Source organism: Thamnophis elegans, chromosome 3 (genome assembly GCF_009769535.1).
Source record: "Thamnophis elegans isolate rThaEle1 chromosome 3, rThaEle1.pri, whole genome shotgun sequence".
NCBI lineage: Eukaryota > Metazoa > Chordata > Lepidosauria > Squamata > Colubridae > Thamnophis > Thamnophis elegans.
Window position 1 is genome coordinate 19,098,079 of NC_045543.1, and position 18,177 is coordinate 19,116,255.

The 18,177-nt window shown below is 41.0% G+C and overlaps 1 protein-coding gene across 1 annotated transcript; it reads right to left on the reverse strand.

The window, feature by feature from the left end:
* Window positions 1–1,156: 1,156 nt before the first annotated feature.
* TRMT6 (tRNA methyltransferase 6) lies at window positions 1,157–17,068 on the reverse strand. The gene is made up of 11 exons (XM_032214158.1): window positions 16,865–17,068; window positions 14,250–14,377; window positions 13,585–13,694; window positions 12,148–12,239; window positions 11,979–12,062; window positions 11,180–11,304; window positions 9,965–10,311; window positions 8,294–8,379; window positions 7,562–7,664; window positions 7,395–7,481; window positions 1,157–3,203 (listed from the first exon to the last, which is right to left on the reverse strand). Exons 1-11 carry the CDS (start codon window positions 16,969–16,971, stop codon window positions 3,051–3,053), a joined length of 1,422 nt encoding a protein of 473 aa, XP_032070049.1. The 5' UTR covers window positions 16,972–17,068; the 3' UTR covers window positions 1,157–3,050.
* Window positions 17,069–18,177: the final 1,109 nt, after the last annotated feature.

Genomic DNA, 18,177 nt, shown 5'->3' on the forward strand with positions numbered 1-18,177 from the left:
AAATTGCTTTGTAAAACAATTTACATACCTACCCAGCAGGACTTTCAATATGGGTATGGGGGAAAAAAAGGAAGAAGCAAAACTCCAGTAGAAGGTAACACATTGCACACAAAGCATTCTTTGCTTTCTCAGCCTTGCTGTGATATATTCTAGTGACATATTAACAAGTTCATGGCACAATAAATGTTTTTATTCGCAAGGCTCTGCTACTTACCAAATCAAGCTCTGCAGTGGACGCAATGATAATGCAGCCAAGAGGGGGGTTGATTTTTATTTATTTATTTTCAAAGATTTTTTTCACAAGGTTCATATGAATTTTTGTGTTTTATGTGAGTAATCCTCACTTTATAATAGTGATTGAGACAGGAATTGCTGTTGCTTAGCCATAAAGCATGGAATCACGTGACTGCATCACTTAGTGACAGTAATTCCAGCAGTCCCAGATATTGTCATTAAACAAGGGCTTCATGTGACTCTGACTTCCAACTTCCTGCCGGTTTTTCCTTTTGATTTTGCTTGTGGGAAACTGGCAGGGAACCCCAGAATTCGCATGACCGCAGCTCACTGCAATGTCATAATTGTGAGCTGGGTGCTAAGCACCCAGAATGCAATTACACAACTGTGAGGACACTGTGATGCTGGACCTCCAAGGACCAGTTGTAGGTACCACTCATTCTGCCCCACTGTAACAAAAGACTGTCCAGTCTTCCTCTACAAGGGATTGTTTATTTATTTATTTACCAGATTCATAAGGCTGCTCAAACAATGTGATTCCAGGCAGTGTCCAACAACGAGAGAAAAAAAATCCCCTAAAAGATTCATGTAACATTAAAGCATACATGATATACTGTATAAATTGAAATACAGAATAGGCTGGTAATCAAGCACTATCATAAAAACAGGGGGAATTCAACAAGCAGCCCCAAATGCTTGTGGGGAAAAGCCAAGTCTTAAAGCTGATTGTTGATTATCTTCTTAAATTAAAAATAAAGGATTGCTCTATGATCTGGATTCAAAGGGAAAAAAGGGATTTAGACCATGTTTATAGAAGGATCACTACACTGGTCTACAGTTCTTTCAATCGAACCCATCTATTTCAAGGATCTCTTTTTATATCTCTTTCAAATGGGTCTGCCTCTTTTTTTCTTTATTAGACTCTTTATACCTTAACTTTCTTTCCCTGAGTCATTCAAGACAGCTTATAAAAGCAGTGTACAAAGAACTGAAGAAATAAATTAAGCTGCAAAAGCAGCAACAGAACCAAAATTAAAACTGAAAGATATGATCAATGTTGTAAATCAAGAATTTTATGGTACCTACTAAGATACATATGTAGCTAGATCTTGTTTGAATTTGGGTGAATGGGGATCAATTCACAAATACAAGACAATACAGAGCCCAATATAATGGCAGCTGAACTTTTGTGGCCAATGAGCAGATTGGAAAACACATCAGTTTGGTTGCCATCCAGAAGGCGTCTTACTTTAGCAATCCTTTCTTGCTTAAAAGAAAAAATAATTCATGTATTACAAAATAATATAATTTATTCAAATGCAAATTTACAGATTAAAAACTCCACATAAAAATATAGTTATCACATGTTAAAAAGATGGAAACCAGTTTTACTTTTCTTTTTTTTAAGTGTTAAGTGAAAACAGACTAGCATTACTTTAACATTTGCAAAGTAATATGTAATGTTTGCTTTTTTTTGAAATTCACAATGGTTAAAATGTGCAATAGTCTAGCATCAATCTTGCCTTTCTTACTGATAATAGTACAGCATTTTGAAACATTCATTTCACTTAGTTAAAAAAATATTGAAATGGAATTGAAATGAATTGAAATACAGAAATGGAAATGGGATTAGTGTGAACATGGTTTTTGAATTCAAAACAAAATTCTGAAACAGAATCAAGCTGGACTTTTAGTCAATTTTTGCAACATTTCCAGGAAGACTGATACTTAATCATATCCTTCTAAAGCAGGGGTGTCAAAGTCAAGGACCGCAGCCCAGATGTGGCCCAAGGGGTGCTTAAATTTGGCCTGTGAGGTCAGCCTGGAAATATCAAAGGACTGGCTCATGGTACCTCTGGCGGTCAAAACAGGCTGCAGGGGGGGGGCACATACGCCCCCCCCGTGAGGCCTGTTTTTGGCAAGCACAGTGCTTTTGGAGGCCAGGGAGGCAAAAAATGGGCCACCAGAGGCCCCGTGAGGTCCGTTTTTGGCCTCCATGGCCTCCAGCAGCACTCTGAAGGCCAAAAATGAGCTGTGTGGAGGCCCCATGAGGCCTCCACATGGCCGGCAGAGTGCTGCAGGAGGACTGGATTGCAATTATGTGGCCTCAAGTAAGTGCCTGATCTGGATAGAAAACAAACAACATCCTATGTTAATACATTTTTACATACTGTAGGTCCATTTAATCTACAATCAACAATCTATAATTGACAGTCATTACTATTTACTATCCTGGAAATTTATCTCTGCTGTTAGGTCTTGTGTTATCATGTTATTTATGCTATTGTATTTTTATTATTAGTTGAATAATAAAAATACAATAGTATAAATAGCTTTTTCAGGCAATAGCATAAATTGCCTGAAAAAGCAATTTATTATTAAACAATAGGGTATAAATTTAGAAATAAAAAGTTTAGTGGAGTATGAAGAATAAGTAATAAATGTTTGCCTGTAATATCTGGTAGAAGAGGAAAATTGTTATAGTAAAGAACTGTGGAAAGAAAGAAGGGAAATCCAGGCGCATCTTGAGACTGTGTCAAACACCCACCATGACCACGCCCACCCCATGCCCTATGAGGTTAAACACAATCCTGATGTGGCCCTCAATAAAATCGAGTTTGACACCCCTGTTCTAAAGTAATGCTCCATAGGTTATGGGGACGACCTGAGTCTGGAATGACATTGGCAATAAGAACATTTGGTTGAACTTGATTGATTTAAAAAAGAACCTTCAGCTGCAAATGGAAAACAAAGTGCATTCCGCTAGGCCTTTAAATTCAGTTAGTAACAGAGCACAAGGATAATTTCTTGAAGCATTACTGGTGTTCTTGAAGCTTACGCTTTTTAGAAGATGGCTCGTCTAAGCAGTCACTGGTATTTATGCTTTCCTTTTTAACAGTGATACCTGTCAGTAGGTATCCACCGCCACCAGTAATTAACAATTTGGGATGACTTCGATCTGGCAAGATCTTAAAAATAAGAAAATGGCAAATAAGCTATGTAATAATTGCAGTACTAATAGCACATTCTGTAAAGCTCATGGATCAGACAGCAATAAAAGATGTCAAGAAGACACATATTAAACAAGTGTAAAAATCAGACATTCGATGCCACTTAATTTGCCTTGCAGAAATTTCATAAAAAGAAATTCTTACCATTATGCTACATTGATGAGTTATGAATCAATGATAATATCAATTTAGAATTTAGAATTTTATTAGAATTTGTAGGCCGCCCTTTTCCCTGAGGGGACTCAGGGCGGCTCACACAAAAACTGGGAAGGGGAAATACAGACAGTAGGACAAACATGTAATAAAATAGCAAGCAACATACATTCATCATTCGGGAGGGGTAACTATCCTATCCCCAGGCCTGACGGGCGAGCCAGTTCTTCAAGGCTATGCGGAAGGCTTGGACGGTGGAGAGGGTACGAATCTCCACGGGGAGCTCGTTCCAAAGGGTCGGGGCTACTGCTGAGAAGGCCCTCCTCCTTGTAGTTGCCAGCCGACATTGGCTGGCCGATGGAATACGGAGGAGGCCTAATCTATGGGATCTTATCGGTCGCAGGGATGTAATTGGCAGAAGGCGGTCTCTCAAGTATCCAGATCCACTGCCATGTAGGGCTTTATGGGTGATTAATAGCACCTTGAAGCGCATCCGGAGATCAACAGGTAGCCAGCGCAGCTCGCGGAGGATAGGTGTAATGCGGGTGAATCGGGGTGCACCCGCGATCACTCGCGCGGCTGCATTCTGCACTAGCTGAAGTCGCCGGATGCTCCTCAAGGGCAGCCCCATGTAGAGCACATTGCAGTATTCCAGCCTAGAGGTCACAAGGGCCCGAGTGACTGTTGTGAGAGCCTCCCGATTCAGGTAGGGTCGCAACTGGCGCACCAGGCGAACCTGGGCGAATGCCCCCCTGGTCACAGCCGTCAAGTGGTGGTCAAATGACAGCTGTGGATCCAGGAGGACTCCCAAGTTGCGAACCCTCTCTGAGGGGTATAAAATTTGACCCCCCAGCCTGAGTGGTGGAATAGTAGCCAAATCTTTGGGAGGGAAACACAACAGCCACTCGGTCTTTTCTGGGTTGAGCACAAGCTTGTTAACCCTCATCCAGTCCATAACGGCCTCAAGGCCCCGGCTCATCACGTCTACCGCTTCATTGAGTTGGCACGGGGCGGACAGATACAATTGAGTATCGTCCGCATATTGATGGTATCTAATCCCGTGCCTGCGGATGATCTCTCCCAGCGGTTTCATGTAGATGTTGAATAGTAGGGGGGATAAGACCGAGCCCTGAGGCACCCCATAATTTAGGGGCCTAGGGGACGATCTCTGCCCCCCCACTAACACCGACTGTGACCTGTCCGAGAGGTAGGAGGAGAACCACCGTAGCACGGTGCCTCCCACTCCCACCTCCCGCAGTCGTCGCAGAAGGATACCATGGTCGATGGTATCGAAAGCCGCTGAGAGGTCAAGGAGGACCAGGATGGAGGAACGTCCTTCATCTCTGGCTCTCCAGAGATCATCCATCAATGCGACCAAAGCGGTTTCTGTGCTGTAACCGGGCCTGAAGCCTGACTGGAAGGGGTCTAGGTAGTTTGCTTCCTCCAAGGACCGTTGGAGCTGGAAGGCCACCACCTTCTCAACAACCTTCCCCAGAAAGGGAAGGTTGGAGACTGGACGATAGCTATTAAGAACAGCTGGATCCAAGGATGGTTTCTTCAAGAGGGGTCTCACCACCGCCGCTTTCAGTGTGGCGGGGAAGTTCCCCTCCCGAAGGGAGGCGGTTACAACCGCCTGGATCCAGCCTCGTGTCACCTCACTGCAGTTAGTAACCAGCCATGAGGGACACGGATCCAGGACGCAGGTGGAGGTACTTACAGCTCTCATGGCCTTGTCCACATCCCCGGGGGTAACGTCCTGAAACTCAACCCAGAGCTGTTCTACTTGGTCCCCCTGCGCCTCGGCTGGAACTGCAGGGGTGGAGTCCAAGTCCGACCGAAACCGAGCAATTTTGTCCGCTAAGAATTGGGCATATTCTTCAGCTCTGCCCTGCAAGGGTTCCCCCGCCTCCCTTTTGTTCAATAGGGAGCGGGTTATCCTAAACAGGGCGGCTGGACGGGACTCAGCGGATGCTACCAGGGTGGCTATGTGCGATCTTTTTGCTGCCCTAAGTGCCCTGGTGTATTCCCTGGTGCAGGTGGTTACCATTGCCCGGTTCGATTCGGACTTATCGGACCTCCAACGGTGCTCTAGGCATCTCCTCCGGCGCTTCATCTCCCGGAGTTCCTCGGTAAACCAAGGGGGTCTCCGGGATCCGCCGCCTCGGAGGAGCCGCAGTGGCGCAATCCGGTCGAGGGCCTCCGACGCTGCCGAGTGCCACGCAGCAGCCAGAGTCTCCACCGGACTGTGGGCGAAAGTGTCAGGAATAACCCCAAGCTCTGTCTGGAACCTTGACGGTTCCATAAGACGCCTGGGGCGGAACCACCTGGTCGGTTCCTCCTCCCTACAGTGGGGGTTTGGCCTCCGGAAGTCGAGCCTCAGTAGGCAATGGTCTGACCACGACAGGGGTATGATGTCACTCCCCCTCAGACCAAGATCACAAATCCACTGCTCCGAGAGAAATACGAGGTCAAGCATGTGTCCCGCTGAATGGGTTGGGCCCCGAATTACTTGGGTCAAGCCCATGGCTGTCATGGAAGCCATGAACTCCTGCGCCCCATCAGAGTTTTCACCGAGCGACGGCAAATTAAAGTCCCCCAGGACCATCAACCTAGGGAACTCAATTGCCAGCTCGGCTACCGACTCGAGGAGCGAGGGGAGGGCTGCTGCAACGCTGTTGGGAGGCAGGTACGTTAGCAGCAGACCCACTTGACCCTTGAGGTCCAACTTTAACAGCAAAGACTCACACCCGACAATCTCCGGAGCAGGGACCCTACGAGGAACTAACGACTCTCGGATAACAGCGGCCACACCCCCACCCCTTCCCTGGGCTCTCGGCTGATGCAGCACCTGAAATCCTTCTGGGCACAGCTCTACAAGGGGGACTCCTCCCTCTGGGCCCAGCCAGGTTTCAGTAATACATGCCAGGTCTGCCCTCTCGTCTAAAATTAAGTCCCGGACGAGAGGAGCTTTATGTACAACAGACCTGGCATTTAGCGACAACAGCCTGAGACCAGGGTCCTGACTGCTTGCGCCATCTGGTCTTGGAGTGGGACTCCTAGGGCCGGAAGGAGGGATCTCTGTAATGTAGCGAACCCTCCTTCCCCGGTAATGGCCTGCCCTAAAGTCCCCGCCGTATCTGCCCCTCCCTGTTACGACCGCAATACCCCGACCCTCTCCCGTGTCTCTGGTCCCCTCAACCACCCCCGTGGCCCCCGCAACTCCCGGCAGGTCCTCCGAATCACGCGTACTGATACACTCCCCCAAACAGTCCCCACGTAAGAAGTTAAAAACACAAAATTTACAACAATATGATCATAAAAGTGGGACATTCATTCATCTCAAGCATACCTCATGCATAGCCCATACAAAGAAAGAAGAGAAAGATGAAAGAAAAGAAAGAAATTATAAATTATAGATTGCGCAAAAAATTGATTAGTTTGATTGATCAAACTGGATGAATATTTTTATTAGGTCATTGACCAGAATTGGAAACAAAAATACATTAACAATAAAAACAAAACAAGATGAAATATTACAATAAGTGGCAGGCTTGCCAGTGGATAATCAGAGAATAGTTATAATATGAAATTACTTGGCATAGTCTGAACAATGACCTACCATATTTTTTGGACTATAAGACACACTCCCCCCTCCCCCCCAAAGTGGGTGGGAATGTCTATCTTATAGAGCGAATATTGCGGTGGGAGGTTGGTGTGGCGCCAATCAGCTGTTCTAGGTAGCTGGGATTGTCGCCGCCCGTTTGTGGCAATTGGCGGCGGCAAATGGGCTATGGAGGCATAGGCAGATTTTTTTTCTTGTTTTCCTCCTTTAAAGGTAATGTGCATCTTATAGGCTGGTGCGTCTTATAGTCCAAAAAATACAATATTTTCTACCCCCCATTATTTCATAATTTCAAATATCCATTTGATCAGAGATGCATAATTTCCCTGGCTTACTTGCATTTTCTATGGTACTTATATGTTTGTAATTCTTACCTGATAGTTTCGCAACCATGTTTCAGAAAGTTTCAGATTAATGACACCACCTTTCTCTCTCAGTTTTGCATAACATTCTAGTAGTGGCTGAAACAAGAACATCTGGTTATATGAACTTACTGAAAAATCTTTAAAAATATTAAATTAAGAAAATATATTAGGTTCACCTCTTTATATTGGCAGTAGACAACAAAAGGCCTTGAAGGAGCTACCAGCTCTAACAACAGGAGTAATAAACTTGTTGGATGAAATCGACTGGCTACAATTAAACTGTAATGGAAAGTTAGACACAGGTTAGCTGCATTTTTAACATCAAGACTGTTACTTTTTGGCTATCGAAAGATATAAAAATAGTTTGAATCCCAGATTAAATCTAAAAAAACCATGGAAGGAAAAGGCTTCAAGCTACAGGTGGTTTGCCAAAATTTGAGGAAATGTTGCTGCCCACATTAATTTTTTTCATGAATTTCCTCAACTTTATTTTAGATCTGAACCATTATGTTTTAATGCACTGGTTATTTTCCTTATATAAGGATGTTTATCTTTCACCCTATAGACAGGCTGAACCATTTATCACAGCTGATATATTGATGAATCCTCTCCGTCATAGGGATAATTGTACAGGCTATTGTCATCCTGTCGGTGCTGAAAATATTTTGACCATTTACAGCATCTTTCGATCAAACACAGAAATTTAACAAGCTAATGAAAAAAGGAAAACCCAGAAAGAGCTGAACCTTGGCTTTAAGCTTCAAGCTATATAGACAAGTAACCCTTATTCACAAACGATGAGCACTACCACACCCAGTTACATTTTTAGAATGGCAAATTCTCTTTTGAAAGCAATTACAAAACGATGATATTCCTGGACATGTTCAATGCTACAAGAGAGCTCTTACCCATCAGCATCCTTGTTTTTCAATAAAGCAGCAGCTGCTATCAGCTGTCTCCTCTTTTCCTCTTGTTTCTTTTGTTTGTCATGAGTCTAAAATATGTATAAATTCAGATTAAATGATTTTAAGAACTATAGAAGTTCTAAAAACATTTATCTCTAATATTTTGCAAAAGGCTGGTTTGGGCTTAATTTCCTAATGCCTTACTCAAATTGTAAGGTCTACTTGAAAGATAAAAGTAGAATTGTTAAAAACAACAAAATGTATTCTAGTGCTTCAACCTGAAATACTTCAAATAATTAAATATATTGCTAATTTTTTTTAAAAAAAGTACTTGTGTTAAATATTATTGCAATAAAGTCAGATAACAATCTTACCGTATTTATCGGAGTATAAGACGCACCAAAATTTTGAAGACACAAATTAAAAAAAAAAAGTTTTTGCATTCCGTGGTACGACAAAACCGCGCTCGACTACAGCGCACCCGATTAAAGCCCGTCGCTGACGTCATCAACAGGGCGACAACAGCGAGCGCGGAGAAAGAAGGGCGCTTTAAATAGCGCTTTGAAAGCAAGCCGATTCAAGTTAAGGTAAGGGTTAGGTTTAGGGTTAGGTTAAGGGTTAGGTTAAGGGTTAGGATTAGGTTTAGCGTTAGGTTAAGGGTTAGGTTTAGGGTTAGGTTTAGGGTTAGGGTTAGGTTAAGGGTTAGGTTTAGGGTTAGGTTTAGGATTAGGTTTAGGGGGGTTAGGTTTAGGTTTAGGGGTTAATTTTAGGTTTAGCGTTTACAGCGTGCTTTTTTCTCCGCGCTGTTGTCGCGCTGTGATGACGTCAGCTACGTGGTTTCGTCGAGCGCCCTTTAGTCGAACGCGGTTTTGTGGTGGAACCTTTGCATTCTGCAGATCCTCCCAAAACGGCATGTTTTTCGTGAAAATGGGCCTGTTTTTTGTCAAAAAAGGGCATGCATAGTCTTTAGGAGGCTTTAGAGTGGGGGGGGGGGGAACGAGCAAAAATGGCCCATTTTTCCTCAAAAAAAAAAAAAAAGGCATGTATAGCCTTTAGGAGGCTTATAGAGTGCTCCTGGGGGCAAAACTGAGCAAACAACAGCCTGTTTTTCATTCATTTTTGCCCTCCTCAACCCCCAGGAGCACTTTGGAAGCCTCTCAAACCCTCTGCACATCCATTTCTACAAAGGGGATGGGGTTTCGGAAGGCCAAAAATACTGTATTCAATGTTAAGATGCATCCAGATTTTCACCCTCTTTTTTGAGGGAAAAAGGTGCGTCTTATACTCCAAAAAATATGGTACATCCTAATTTACTTACATTGCTATATATCAGTGTTAGATACTGATATATTTTAACTTATAGCTGACTGAACATGAACAGAAATCACAATTACTCCCAAAATATTTCACAATAGATAAAATTATTCTGGTGCTATGACTATATTTAGCAATGCAGAGTACACTGCACTTATTCACATTTCTAATTATTATTAAATCTGATGTCTATCAAGAGATCTTGCAATTAATTAACATATAATGCAGATAAGCATAACAGAGTAAACATTCATGTAATACCTGATGCTGCAATGTGAATTGAGAAGCATATTTACTTAAATATCAATGCGTTCAATTATTTAATTACATTTAAACTACCATAAAAGGTTGGGATCTTACTGTTCCCTTGGCTTGATCATCAAGTGCATCCGACGCAAATTCTGTTTTTTCTTGATCTTCAAGTTGACCGCTCTCCATAGCTACTTTCGGACTGCATTCCATCTCTACTTCTGGTAGAGAAAGTTCCTTATCATCCCCTGAACCATTTTTGTCTTCTGCCACTGGTGTTTTCTTTTCACACTCTGAAGGCAATGGCGTTAAAGAAAATGTTCCAGACAGAACGCTAGCCACTTTGCTGAGAGGGAACTCAGAGAGTGTGTCAAAAAAAGTTTTAGGAAATCCAAAACAACTTGTGGCTGCTCTAACAGGTCCTTCTCCTGGATATATCTGAACAATTGATCCATAACCTGCAAGTATAGATCAAAGTCAAATACAGCCAGAATAAACTGGATTTGCACTAATACACTGTGACAATCTAAACAAACCATTTTCTCTCAAATACAGCAGAGACTTGCATGGAAGAAAATAGAAGTCATTTACAATTCTTAACATCAGCACAAAGAATGTTCTTCAAAATTGGTTACCTGACACATTCATCTATGCAAATAATGGATTATTCATGTGATCAAAAAATATTGACCTTTACACAAGCATCTACAGGTGATTTCAATTCAAATCACTATGGACAAGTGAAAGATTATTTGAACTTGTCCTGGCCCACTTTCACAAACTTGGCCATTCGGTCAGGTGCTGTGTTTTTGTATTACAGCATCTGCCTTCCTTGTTTCCCTATGCTGTTTAGCAAATGTGTTCTGAAACTCAGCTGAGTTCCAAAAGTATTTGCAAAATGGAATGGGACAAAACCAGTCAAGAGAAGCAAACCAAAAATTCCAGTTGACTTATCCAAGCAGCCATTTCTTGAATAACTCTTCAAACTAAATTCAGTGAACACTTTTAACAATAGCTATATTCACAATAACAGAGATTTCCCGCTTTATCTGTTTGCTTCTCCATAAAACTTGAAAATAGTTCTTAGGCAAAAATAAGTAAAGTAGAAGGATAAAACATAATTGTCTTTCCAAAAGCATCTTATTTCTCTACTCTTCTGGCGTCTTTATATTTTGTAATCAATGCTTTGCTTAGAAAGCTCCCTACCGGCTTAACTGAAAGAAAAAAAAATGTAGATTTAAAGTCAAATGCACATGCTACCCATAGAAATATTACTATTAAATGTTCACACTCCCAGCTGTAAAGATTATATTCTGTTCTTCTCACCTCCCATTCGTTCCATTACAGCTCCCAGCACCAGTCCTGCACAGGTTTCCATTACTATCATCTTGTTGCCAGCATGAACATTTCCCCAAGTTAACATCTGGGCTAGAGTATCATACCGCAAATGGCTAGGACATTTTGGGAAAAAAAATAGATTACTTTTGCCGTGAGTTAAAATACTTAAAAGTACAACAAATTTTATTAGAAATACTGTATTTCTAGTTCTAATTTATGTTTTGGACAAATATAAATTCTAACTGTAAAGATACAATAATATTTATTAAACATGTATTTTGCCCAGCTCCCAATGACTCTGGGCAGCTTGCCATCAGAAATTACAATATAATCAATAAAAGATGGTCTGTTCATTCCAGATGGAATGAAGCAAGGGGTCTCATTCTCCCTCACCAAAGGCCTGGCTAGTGTTGCGGATGGAAGCTGAAAAATGCTTTAACATTGTTTGCTCAGTTCCATCATAGTTTATGTAGTACTGATGAGAAAAAGGTGTCAGAAGAAATCTGCAGCTTATTTTTTTGCCTTTGCCTGCTAAAAGGAGAGCTTTGAGAAAAAAAATCTGAATTCAGGCAGATAAGACCATTCTAGTTCATTTAGTAGACATCATCAGAATCTATTATTTTTTTAAATCCACACTCCCACAGATGATTACAAACTATCTTTAACCATATTTCATGCATCATTTGTATCCATCTATAACCATAGGTGGGAGGACATTTATCCACACATTTACTGCTAGATTTAGTTCAACAGATACCCCATATAACTGAAATACATTAAGCCTTACTTGATCTTTCCTGGCTCTCTTGCATAGTACATTGTTGATAATATACGAGTAGATGGCTTTATGATCGTAATAACTGCCTCATATCTGCAAGCAAAGCAGCACAAATAGTGTGAAAACTATTTAGGATTTGTGATTCACTGAAAATTCTGTTTTCTAAAATTCAACTTACTTCTTTTTCTTTTTTTTGATGTATTTATCTTGAGCAAATTCTGTTTTGTCTCTAAACGTGGTGCTGTTCTCTATTAACTGTTGAACTATTTCCTTCAAAAAAAGATAGGTTAATCATTCTCTCCTCATAGCTATTTATAAACCATTTCAACCAAAACAAAACACAAAAGTCCCCAGTATATAAACTGTGACTAAGGAGCATCCAAGTAAAAATTTAAAAAGAAATAAAAAAGTAGGAGAGCCAATTTGCTGTAGTTGTTAAAGTACCAAGACAGAAACAGGAGACTGTGAGTTCTATTCCAGCCTAAGGCACAAAGCCATCTGTTTGATTTTGGTCCAGTTAAACTCTCAGAAGGAGGCAATGGCAAACCACTTCTGGGGGAAAATATACTAGGAAAACTGCAGGGACTTGTCTAAGCAGTTGCCAGAGTTAACACTGACTTGAAGGTGTGTGTGTGTGTCTGTGTCCACATACAGAGTGTAGGAAATATATTTATTCTCAATGTAGTCTTGCATCTACCAAATGTGAGGCCAACATTTAGCCATAAACAATCCAAAGAATTACACATGAAAAGCAGTACCAGTGACTTGAATGTACATAAAATGTATGTTGCATTCCATTCATTATGATCATGATAGATACCATCCAATCAAGAACCAGAGGACAGAAATATAGTTGAGTTGTAAAGTTCATATTTTACATGTAGTAGTTCAAGATTCAATCCTTCAAGACTTTTAGAAGAGTGGCTTATATTTAGTATAGAGAGGCAACTGCCCTTTTCTTAATAGATTTATAATAAACCTAATAATAAATTGATATCCTGCTTTTTCTTTGGAACAAAAGGTAGCTTAAATGGGATTCTAGCCTAGTTTTATTGTGATATTACTCTGATGCCCAACTGGGCTGAAATATATCAACTGGTCAGTGGTGGGTTCCGGATCCCGTTGCAACTGGTACGGTTGCAACGGGGCCCAGCGTCCTCCACATGAACCTGTGTGGTGTGCGCGCATGCATCTTACCTTCCAGTGATGCTTCTGCGATGCTCCAGCTGCTTGGCGGAGCGTTGCGCAGGCACTGTACACGCCATGCAGATGCGCGGAAGCACCGCAGGCTTTAAAGAACAGGTAAGGAGTGCAGGCGGGTACCCGGTGCTCTGGGCAGGCTCCGGTATGCCCATACCGGGTCATTCCACCTGCAACCCACCACTGCAACTGGTCCAAAGTCATCCAGTGATTATTATTATTTTTTGCTTGAGTAGGGACTCAAATGTGTTTCCTGAGTTTAAGTCTAAAATTTCAGTCACTATATGACACTTGTTCACATTCTTCAACAGCAAAGGATTCTAACTATAATTGTTCCTAGCAATATAGCTTTCTAAACAGAAAGTACTCATTTGTGACGTGAAACAATAATATTCAACTGAGAATTCAAGATTACCTCTCCTTTAATGCCTTTATCCTTCAAAGCCTTTATATCATCATGAGTCAGTTTTTGAGATTTTCCATCATCTATTATATTACGATTATCTGTACCAGCTTCTTTTGTTTCTTTAAAAAAAAAAACCAAAGATAGAATCATTTCTATTTAGTTATACACATGTAATAAAACTTCCTTTCAACATTTCTCATCACATTTTCACCAAAGATGAATGTTCCTGCACACAACCTTTAAATTTATCATTTAAATCTTGAGGGTCTGTGGCCAAAAAGTTATTTAAAGGAGGTTCATGGTGAAGAAAAGTTTGAGAACCATTGATATAGGCAAATATTCTTATCAGAGTTTCATGCCACCAACGTAAGAACATATTTCTTGAATATATGTTGATAAAAAATTTCTATCTTGCCATAAAGACTAGCAGGTATCAATCCATCCATCCATCCGATTTATTGGCACTCCATCTTGCTACAAGGTAAGTCTACGGTTTTATCACATATAAAGCATAGACTGAAAATTGTAACTAATATACTTCTTTTGTCCTCAACCCCTTATTGTACTTTGTTTAGGAAAAGTATCAGAACTACAAAAAAGTATCAGGATTATAATATCAAAGCATACCACATTCCATACTTTTGCTATCTAAATAATTTCTAGCTGATTCATACCTGGATTCATCTCTTCTAACGTCCGCTTTGGCTGAAGACTACCACCACTAGTCACTTCAAATGATGTTCCATAAGCATGCCCAATGGCATTATCTAAGCAGAACCACTGTTTTTCAAAAACAATTTTTCTAAAAACAAAAGCATTGACAAATCAATTAGAAACATAGAATCCTGCAATATTCACAAATAAAATCAACTCCAGTTTCACGTGCAAGTAAGCAGAAATACTTTAAAACCATCGAGCAAGAGAAGCAAGTAAATTAAAATCACAATAACATTTATTTTACTAGGCTTATATACAATTTTAATTGGATTGGCTCACAATCCAATTATACATAAATAGGAGTGAAACCAATAGATCATTCCATAAAATAGAAAATTTTTATAGAAATAGAACAGAAAGATGGGTTACCTAAAAGCCATTACTACATATACAAATACATAATTTTCCATTTATCTCCTCTTCAAAGTTCTAGGGATATAATCTGGTATTAATTACTTTTCTGAATTCCAAAAAAGTTGGTACTTGTTAAAAGGGGGCAGTGATTGAAAACTGCCTCTAAGACCCCTACGTCATGTAAGGGGGGAACTTGAAGGGATTCCACTCTCTTCTATTTAATTGAGTAGCCATCTCTATGTATATTCCAGCAAACAAGTTCTTAGTGACTGCACTAAGATATTACGTTAAAGATACTTTCCATTGTATTTGCTCTGAAATGAAACCAGAAACCAGATGTGTAGCTTTCTGTACAATTTGCACCTGTAACTTGGGGAAAGACCATGACTGTCATGATGGCTATGAATTCCTAAGTGAATTCTAATTCTTTTTCAAGGGAACAAATTAAAATCCCTCAGTACCCTCAGCCTGTGAAGCTCCACTACCAATAGAAAGATGAAGTTCCGTCTTCTCACAATTGGAAGAACAATGCTGCTTCTTTCTAGAAAATTGAAATGCCAGTAGAATAGCAATATTTATTCTAATTTAAAAAATAATTTTAGTACTGTGTTTCCGCAAAAATAAGACAGGGTCTTATTTTTTTGACACCCCCCCCCATTAAGCACTTGGCCTTATTTTTGGGGAGGTCTTATTATTTTTGAGCTGCAGGGGGCAGCGAACATGGTCACCTCATGGCTGCTCTGTGCTGCAATATTTTTTGGGTAGGGCTTATTTTAGCTCACGCACTCAAAAGTCCGATTGGGCTTATTATCTGGGGAGGTCTTATTTTGGGGGAAACAGGGTATTTTAATATAACACACTTAAATCTATTTCCAGCTTCATTAATGTGAAAATTATCATTTCCTTCTACAACTTTCCTAGGTATTTCATCTAAGGAAGATAACAACCAATGGACTTTCTATTTTCAAAAATATAAGGTGAAGTTGTTTTTTTCATCCCGGAAAACAGTCAGGCACACAAAATAAAGAACTCCACATGTAAGTGCAAACAGAACCATCTTGCCATTAAAAACCTCCTACACACCATTCTCTGCTGTATGCAGTCTTCAGCTCTCATTCCAATGAAATCTTAAAACCTTCGTACTTGGATGGGGGATAGTCAAGGCTGGCATGCACAGTCCTTTTTTATCCATAACTACTTTATGGATATAGTTGGAGAGCTGACAGCCCAGCTTCAAGACCTGAGCACCCCTGAAGCAGTGTGAACTTCTGTTGTTTGTCCCAGCTCCTGCCCACCTAGCAGTTTGAAAACATGCAAATGCAAGTACAACCTCAGTGGGAAGGTAACAATGTTCTGTGGGCATTTGATCTATAGCTACATGACCATGGAACGTATCTTTGGTCAACGTTGGCTTCCTCGGCCAAGGAATAGAGATGAGCATCATGCCTTAGAGTCGGACACGACAGACAGGGAAACCATTACCAATACTTTCTTTTAATACTTACATAATGTTTCTGTGGAATCTGCATAATTCAGGCATAACCACAAAGTCTTCTTTGGGTTCCACAACACACTATCGTGCAGTTAATCTGTTCGCATGGAGGTGTTTCTGCAATCCAAGTCAGGTGTTATTGCGACTGGGATTGATAGAAAATTGTGAGGGACACAATTTTCTATCCGTTTTTGGCAGGGCCCACCTTCAAAGCCAATAGAGGCTTAGCAACAATAAGTTAAAAGGTTCCCCTTGCACATATGTGCTAGTCGTTTCTGGCTCTAGGGGGCGGTGCTCATCTCCGTTTCAAAACGATGTCTGAAGAAATCTCCCTGGTCATATGGCTGGCATGACTAAAAGCAGAAGGCACATGGAGCAGCAATATAAACACTTAATAGCAACTTTGGCAAACTTTAACATGAGTGCACTTCAACTCCCAGAATTCTCCAGGCAGGAGGGCTGGCTAGGGGATTCTGGGAATTGGAGTTCACATATCTTAAAAGTCACCAAGGTTGAGAAATACTTCTTTATTTTTGTATTTTTAATAGAGCATAAATAACATATTTATAATAGAAGTTATATAAATGCATTAACAAAAGTAGAGGAAGATGGGCATAATTATGGCAGTTATATTGGCTAACCAATAGGTTGGGGAGGATTGGAACTTCTTTGAATGAAATAAAAGGCTGCTGCTGCTGCTATAGAAGAAGAGGAGGAGAGGCTTACCTTCGCTTCACCACGGCGACCGCTTTAAATACGTCGCCCCGCTTGAGAACAGCCCAGTCTCCCTCGCAGATGACATGGGGAGAAGGAGAGCGAGCAGGCGCCTCCATGACCACACTTCCAAAATCCTCACGCCGAGGAAAATGACCCGGTGGGAGGGGAAATCCTCGCGCACAGGCGCCGACTCCGGAAAACCCCTCTTCCGGTTTTCCCCAAAAGCACGAGCGACTTTGTTTCCTCTCTTTCTGAAAGAGCGATTGGTCTGATTGGCATTTGGTCATAGAGATGGAGGGATAGAGAGGCGCTGAGCGCCATGTTGATCGTTGACTAGTGCCATCGAAGGAGTCTGATGAACGGTTAAAAATAAATAAATAAGGGCAACTACAATCACCGGCGACTCTCTTGGGCTCTTAGGGATTTCTTTTCGTAAGGTTGTATGGCCGCTCTATTTTTTACATCTCTATGTTTATCACGTAGAGAGAGGTAGAAAAAAGAGAAGAGTACTAATTTATAACTTACGGACCTGGTGCTTCCGGGCTCCTTTTAATACAACCCTCGTTTCGAGCCGGACGGGAAGAAGTCAGGGTCATAATGTTGCTATGGCACATAATCAATTCAATATGCAAAATGTTCTTTGCTAGATCCTAGGACACGTCTATTTCCTTTCGTTCGTAAAATGTTCTTTTTCAAAAAGTGTTTCATTACAGTGATAACAATATTACCTAGACCATGGGCGAAAGATGCGTTCAAACAGATATTTTAACAGCATAAGCCCCGGAGTCCGATCATTCATTTGCTCCACTCAGAATGCAGCAAACGAGTGTCGCCCAGCCCTGCAACTCCAGGAGAGGCTTAACTTGCTAGGAGATAAAAGGACATGAATAAACTTGAAAAACAGGATAGTAACCGAGGAAAAGGATTTCTTTTGCACTGAATTTCTGCTTTTAATTTCTGCTTTTTATAAAAAGGTTTTTTCTGTTCCCTCTAGTGTCAAAGTCTCAACTTTCAAAGTCTCATCCTATCACATTTTTCTCAATTCAAAACTTTTCTCATAGGAAGGATTTTTTAGGCCTTTGGGGAAGGGAATCGATAAGAAATAGACCAGTACAATGACACAATTATGCTAGGATCATATAATCATTTCGCTGCCTTTAATCCAATCAAATGGAGAGACACTCCCCTCTCGGTTCAAGCATTTTAAGTCTCTCCCCAGCGATTCAGACGCAGGAAAAAGCATGTGGGACGGGCGTTGTTTCTGTGTCTTATATGTGGGTGTGTGCATAAGCATTTATTTATTTATTTATTTATTTATTTAT